Source organism: Anoplophora glabripennis, unplaced genomic scaffold (assembly GCF_000390285.2).
Source record: "Anoplophora glabripennis isolate ALB-LARVAE unplaced genomic scaffold, Agla_2.0 scaffold143, whole genome shotgun sequence".
Classification (NCBI taxonomy): Eukaryota; Metazoa; Arthropoda; class Insecta; order Coleoptera; family Cerambycidae; genus Anoplophora; species Anoplophora glabripennis.
Window position 1 is genome coordinate 357,890 of NW_019416225.1, and position 7,143 is coordinate 365,032.

Below are 7,143 nucleotides of genomic sequence, written 5' to 3' on the forward strand. Positions count from 1 at the left end.
GAAAAAAAAAATAAATGCGTGAGCAGGGGTGGGGGGTTGAAAAGTTGTGAAAAATTGTATCATTGGGATTTCTGGAGAAAGTTGACGTCAAACAAAAAGTATTTACTACAAAAGTTGGAGCTCATGCAAAACTCTACAACTTTTGTAGAGGTCACTTTTTATGACAACTTAAAATTTCCAAGAAAAATGCGAAAAACCGGTTTTCTTCATATTTTTTTGGTGTTTCAGACCTGAAAAAATGAATATCTCGGAAACTTCTTGATTTATTTATTTAAAAAAAATTATGGTTATTTAAGACACAGAAAGGTATACTTTCTCCAAGTTTCGTCAAAGTTAAACTATTTTTGCGGAAATGAGAAATAAAAAACAAAAAATTAGAAAAAAACTGTTTTTCGTATTTTTCTCGGAAATTTTAAGGTTGTCACAAAAAGTGACTTCTACAAAAGTTGTAGATTTTTGCATGATCTACAACTTTTGTAGTAGATAATTTTTTGTTTGACGTCAACTTTCGCCAGAAATCCCAATGATACAAATTTTCACAAGTTTTCAACCCCCCAAACCAATCCTCCGCCGCCCCTGCTCACGCATTTATTTTTTTAGGTTTTTTATAAGCCCTTTTACCATTTCGACTTGTAAGAGTCCAGATAACAATTTTTTTCCAAGTGTAATTTGGTTGGACTATAAGTAAATAATGACAATTTTAATAAGAATACCTACGTACGTTAGCATTGCGATCGAATGCCCAAATTTCACAACTGATTTACCAAAAGTATGAAAAGCAACTAGTGTTAAATATAATATTTATTATCGATCCTAGACGGATGCTTTTTAGATTTTTCTGATAAAAAAATACCTATCACTTGTCACACAGGTGTGCAAATATTGTACAATATATGAATCAGTGAGATTTTATCAACCGAAAAACTGTCTGGAAATTTATCTTATATAGAAATGTACCAGACTGGTCAGAAATAAATTCACTTCTGGTCACAACTGCAAAATCAGTTCTGTGACTCGGATTCAATTCAGTAATACAGCAAAATGACTTTTTATGTTGGACCTGCAACAATTTTTATATAAAAGTAGCTTTTAGCTTTTTGATTATTTTGGATTTAAATAGCAAGTATTAACAGCGATCAGCGTTGCTTGACTTTTCATATCAATGACATGAATCCAAGCGGTTAGGCCGCACTTGTAAAAGTAATTATGATGCAAAAATGGAGTTGGAAGCCACAAAATTGATCTACATCTGAACAAAAACTACAGGAATGTTTACAGGTCTTCAGAATTTACTAAAGTTAGATGATAAGCGAAAAGGTACCAATTAATCTAACACACAACTATGTAATTTATTGAAATATCTAAACATATAGTTTATATGTAAATATGAGTAAAAATGTAGGCAATAGTTTTGAAACCCTGTATGCGATGTCACGTAAGTTTTTAAACTCACAAATAAGGTTTGATTTATATCTAACAACTTATTATTCCGAAAACCTAAGGGTACACCTGCATATTCTTCAAAAAATTACTGATCAGTGTCAAATACCATTGCAGGTGATATTTTTAAAGCAAAAAATAGACTGACGTCGTTTTCAAACGTCATGTATTAAAATGTAGCTTGCCTGACTTTAAAATAACAGCATTACATTATCAAAATTTAGAAAAATACACAAATAACTGAAAAAAAAAGAAAATACGATATATTTAAAATATCTATTATGAATAAATTCATAATATCAGAATACAGTACATTTTTTTCAAAAATGATCACTAATGAAGCTTTTAATTCATCGCAGTTAAAAAAGATTTCGGTGTGACGTAATCACCTCACTGGAATAAAGTTAAAAAATTGTTTGAAATCGTCAGGGAGATTTCCTTTTGCTAGAACTTTTCCAGTTTCTTTTTAATCGATACAGATATTAAAAAAAAAAACAACAACAATAATGACGAAACAGCACAATTGAACAAAATTCTGCCAGACAAATAAAATATAACAGAAAAACAGGAATCCAAATAAATATATTTGTAGCTTCTTTAAGTAGATCATATAATTATGATCTAATTTGTAGGAATCTACAAATTTCATAAATAGGAGAATAACACAATTTTTGGCTGACGAAAAACAAGTTTTTAAAATGACGTCTCAATTTTATAAGTATACTGAAATTCACTCTTCGTTAAATTTGAAAACTGACAAAAGTAGAATTGACTGCAAATTACGGCGAAAACAAAAGATTTACGTTTATCCCGTATTAACAGGAAATTTTGTCAGTTGTGGACTGTAGAGAAAATTAGTATAACTTAAATTTTTAACAGTTCACATTTGCTTGAATAAAAGATAAGCAAATGGATGAATTCGACATCTGTATACTCTCGTGACTGAAATAATAAAAAAATAGAGTAAAAATAATTAGCTTTCTATTGCGGTAGCAATGAGAGAGATCTACAAAGAACATTCTATGATCTTTCTAATTCAGACTGTTTCACATCTCGTTTTTGGAGGAATTAGGTTGGGAAAAATTGTTAGTTCTGTTTTTTATTGTTTATGTACAGAGTCTATTATTATTTTTTAAGTGTCTTGGTTAATTATAAAACTAAATAATATTTTTAAATGAGAGGCCTGGTTAAAAAAGAAGTTCTATAAATACATCTTCGTGAAACAAAATTCCTTTCAATAACTTATCTATTATTTTAAAGTGTATGTCTACACAAACTTTTCCTCTTAATTTGACGATTACTGAACCTCTCGAAATTAGTTACATAATTTTTACCACCTGTGTGGATCAATCGTTATCATTGGAAATCAAATTCAATACGTTTTTATTTAAAAAAATGCAAATACTTATTATCGCAGGTGTTGAGGAAGGTGGAATGATATGATAACATTGCGAAACAATGCTAATCCTCGAAGAAGATCTTATCAAATCCAAATAATTTAGTATAAAAGTAGACGGGACTATGCATTTCCTCACTTCCAATCTTCCACTTCTCAAGTATTCTGAAGGTGAAATAACGAAAATGAAGGTCTTCGCAGCTTTGGTTCTGTTAACTTTGGTAAATTACGCCTACTCGAAAGATACTACAGTCGTAAATTCTTGTAAGTATACTTTGACTATATTATAACAGTAGATATTTACCTATAGTATGTACATATGCTGGGTGAGCCATTTTGGCTTGAAATTATTTTTTTCTATTTCGTCGTTAATCTATCTATTCCTATCTAAATGTTTTTACTAAATACAAATGGTCAAAAATATAACAAGTATTATGGCATTATGTAAAACAAACTTTTTAATATTGAAAAAAAAGAAAATCGGAATACCTATTTAGTTAACAATAATTTAGACATTTAGTAGAAGTACTTTTAAAAATGTGGTATTTTTAGTAAGTAGTCATGGGAAAAGAAGTAGAATAAAAAAAGATACTACTCTAGGACCTGTCTCATAAATTTGCATTTTAAAAGGTTTCAGGATTTTTCGAAGGAATTTTTTTTCCCCAAATATCCAAATGCTCAAAACTTCTTGACGGGTTGAAATAAAAATTTGAAAAAATTCATGAAAGCTACTTTAAATGGGTACTAAATTATATAAAAAAGTCACGAAAATTGAAAATGGTCCTATCACGACCATAGTGATTTGGCAGCAAAAGGAACAGTTAATATCTGAAAATATTTTTTTAGGTCACGATGCTCTCTTACCAGAAGTGGTATTGACTGCAAATAACACGGTTTGTGCAAAAGGACCATGCATAGTGAAGCCTGGATCAGATGTAACCCTTACGGTTTCTTTTACTGCTCGTAAGTTTCATACATTATAGATATGCAGATAGAGATACATTTTATTAAAAAAATACTCGCAAATTTCATACATTTTGAGTTTCTTAGTCAGTTCGAAAGTTTAACATATTAGATTGTTCGACAATAATTTCTAAGATGATACTTACACTATATATCTTCATTAAACAGCTGACTTGATCGGTAATTTTAGTTTGCAATGGAAGAAGAGTATTAGAAAATCATACTATTTTCATGCAACGAAAATTCAAGTAAAAACATTCTTACACACAATATTTACATCTTAAAATCATAGTTCTGTTAATTTCTAGCTACATATCTGGAACACATTAAGCCGAAAATCATAGCCACTGCAATAGGTGTTGAGTTAGAGTATCCCCTGGGCGAAGACGATGCTTGTGTAGGAATCCTGAACACGAATTGTCCAGTGTCAGCTGGAGAACTAGTTGAATATGCCCATACCATGCACATCCTTGATATCTTCCCCGAGGTGAGCCATTTCATTATAATAAAAAATAGCAAACAATATAGACCACTACTCGTTGCGTCTTCAAACTTGTCCGAATACTATTTCTATAATTTCTACAGCTATAACTAATTATTGTTTATTAACACGTATTTATCTTGCAGGCGGCGGTGACTTTGACGTTTACTATAAACGACGAGGATAACAATAACGCTGATGTGGTCTGCTTCGTCATTGACATTCAATTTAAGAAGACGTAAAGTAGGGATTGATACAAATACACATAGGCAAATCTATAATGTAGACGTTGGAATATTCATATAATTTTATAATCTTAATTTAAAACCAAACTTTTATTTCTAACATTAAACAATTGAAAAAACAAAATTTGTAATTTGTAATCGAATAGAATTAATGCATGCCCTGTGATAAAACTTTAGAACACTCGAGTTTTATCAGTACAAAAATGACGTGAATGGTATAAAATTAATTAATGAACTTTGATTGAGTGAAAAAATCAATAATAATTGCTATTACTTTACCTTGGGATATTTAATTCAAATTTAATTCAGGTTCTTTTCGATCTGTAATCCGGAAAATAATCTGCTATTACTTCACTGTTTTATAAACTACAGTAGCGTCTAATACAATATACTATATACAGTAACGTATAAAATATATCGTTTTAATTTATACCAGATACTTATCGGCGTAGTAGAAAATATATCTTAAGCCATTTGTGTGTAAAGCACCTTTCTTCAAAAATAGCTGTAGCTAAGTGCGGCAAAAAACCCAATCGTGAAAGAAATGGTACTTTACATACATGTTACATAATAATAATTTATTTCCATTTATTGAATTACCAGCAATTCTTTAGAATAATACATATTTAGGAACGAAAATTGATTTTATGTCATAAATATTTATTAATATTGAAAAAATATTTGCAAGTAAGGATTTATTTGTTGTAGTCTTCTGAGTAATTCTGATTTCCATTTTGAATGAGGGATTTTGAAGTTTTCTGTTTGACATAAATATATGATAAATAACATTTAAAATGCATGTTTTTAATTTGGTGTCATGAGGAACGGTTTAATTTTGCTAAATAATACCTTATTTAAATATTAGAACTTTATCTAAAGAAATAAAATAGGAAATGAAACAATTGATGATGTTTCTTGCAAGTATAACGGTTTGGCAACGATATCTAGTTCTAGATCTACTAGAATTTGATTAGTATCACTGGTTCATGTAATTCTTGACATGCTCATAGTTTTACGAGAGCAAAGGTTGTCCTTTAGGTCTAAGAACACATGTTAAAAGAAACATATTCTATTATTAGCTTCGTATTTTTACTCTATTGTAAAAGCATGAAACTAATTCAAATAAAAAATACAACAAGCAATTAATTACTAAAGGTGTACTAAATTATTGATACACGAAAGGAAAATGTTGAAATATTTTCAGTCAAGAAGTGGTCAAAATTCATTGAAACGTTTTCAACATCTTTTCCCTTGGGATTCAAAAAGAGGCTAATTAGACACAGACCTCTTTTTTGATTGGTTAAAAGTTGTAGAAAGAACAATGAATTCCATTATCGGCATGTCAAATTTGGCAAATGCGTGGAAACCATAAAAAATCTCATATCCGTTTTGAAAATGCGTATAAAATTGTGGTCTATTCTCTTTGGTAGTTCACTCGAGAATATGTCCCATTATTTATTAATCGTTAAACATTTTACGAGTTTTACTGTACCAATCAGAGAAAAACGCCAATAAACCATCGTGTTTATTGCCTCCACTAGCACGATTTCTAATGGGCCGCCCATCAACCGCTCGCTGACGATGATCTAATACGTCCGATCACACCGATGTTTACATTAACGCCGATGCGTAATTGCAGGCGCAGTTAAATGGAAAATAAATTTCCCTTTATCGGCAATCTATCAATAAATCTGTGTTTCTCTTTCGGTGTCAAAATAATTAAACAGTCGTAAATCGCGCGCACCTGCAATTTTCCTGATGTCATGGAGGAGGCATTGTGCTCGTAGGGAAACGTGCAGAAGCGTGCTGTGTCGCCAGGAACCAGTGTTTGTGAGATGAAACAGTATTGTGTAAGTTTGATGTGAACATTTTTATTTGTGGCATTTATTAAATAGTTTTTCTATATTTCCAAAGGTCCCGTTTTGCGCAATCTAATGTACGTCGTAGATCGTCTTCGATCGCTTGCTTATGGTCCCGTACTTAAGGCAGGATTTGTGCTCTGTGGATGGCTGTTTGAAGATTTACTGAATTATTTTCAAAACATAGGTGAAAATTCCAAATCCGCTGTGGGTTTCGTACTACGATTACCTATCGCAGGTGTGACAAAATTTTGGAAAATTTTCATTGGAATTTTCATATATTTCGGGTGATTTCACGAAAAAAAAACAAAAGCAGCAGCGCCCCTCGACCTACGACACTGGGAGCTATCCAATTAACAATTCCGTGCAATAAACAACAGGACGAAATGTCACAGGCTCGCAGTGTGTGCGCGCAAACGAGGAATATATTTTTAATTACCTCTCTTGCCTGTTTGTCCGTATACAAATGAGTAGTCTTTAATAAAATTAGATATCTGATATCTTTTATGCGTGTGTAAGCCGTTTGTGGGTGTGCCCGCCATTAGATGTGCTGTGCCACATATCAGGGGTCTCGACCTCGGCCCTCTCTCTCTTTCTCTCTCTCGTCGAGAGACATCATCTTTTGAGGCTGCACGAACGGGAAAGATTTACGGCCGGCGAGAGTTTTTACTACTCTTTAAGTATTTTCGATTTTTTTCGGGGCGCTATGAATCGCTATTGTTTCCTGGTGAAACGGGAGAAAATTCTCTAGGGCGTCTT

General features: G+C 31.7%; 1 protein-coding gene across 1 annotated transcript; it reads left to right on the top strand.

The window, feature by feature from the left end:
• The first annotated feature begins 2,946 nt into the window (after window positions 1-2,946).
• Window positions 2,947-4,803, top strand: LOC108909386 (protein NPC2 homolog). The gene is made up of 4 exons (XM_018713713.1): window positions 2,947-3,100; window positions 3,683-3,799; window positions 4,108-4,286; window positions 4,427-4,803. Exons 1-4 carry the CDS (start codon window positions 2,962-2,964, stop codon window positions 4,520-4,522), a joined length of 531 nt encoding a protein of 176 aa, XP_018569229.1. The 5' UTR covers window positions 2,947-2,961; the 3' UTR covers window positions 4,523-4,803.
• Window positions 4,804-7,143: the final 2,340 nt, after the last annotated feature.

Excerpts from the sequence above, each read along its gene's own strand:
- LOC108909386 (XM_018713713.1), top strand. The coding sequence starts at position 2,962 with ATGCATTTCCTCACTTCCAATCTTCCACTTCTCAAGTATTCTGAAGGT. Across the intron at positions 3,800-4,107 it reads TACGGTTTCTTTTACTGCTC|CTACATATCTGGAACACATT; the intron begins GTAAGTTTCATA and ends GTTAATTTCTAG. Across the intron at positions 4,287-4,426 it reads TCCTTGATATCTTCCCCGAG|GCGGCGGTGACTTTGACGTT; the intron begins GTGAGCCATTTC and ends TTTATCTTGCAG.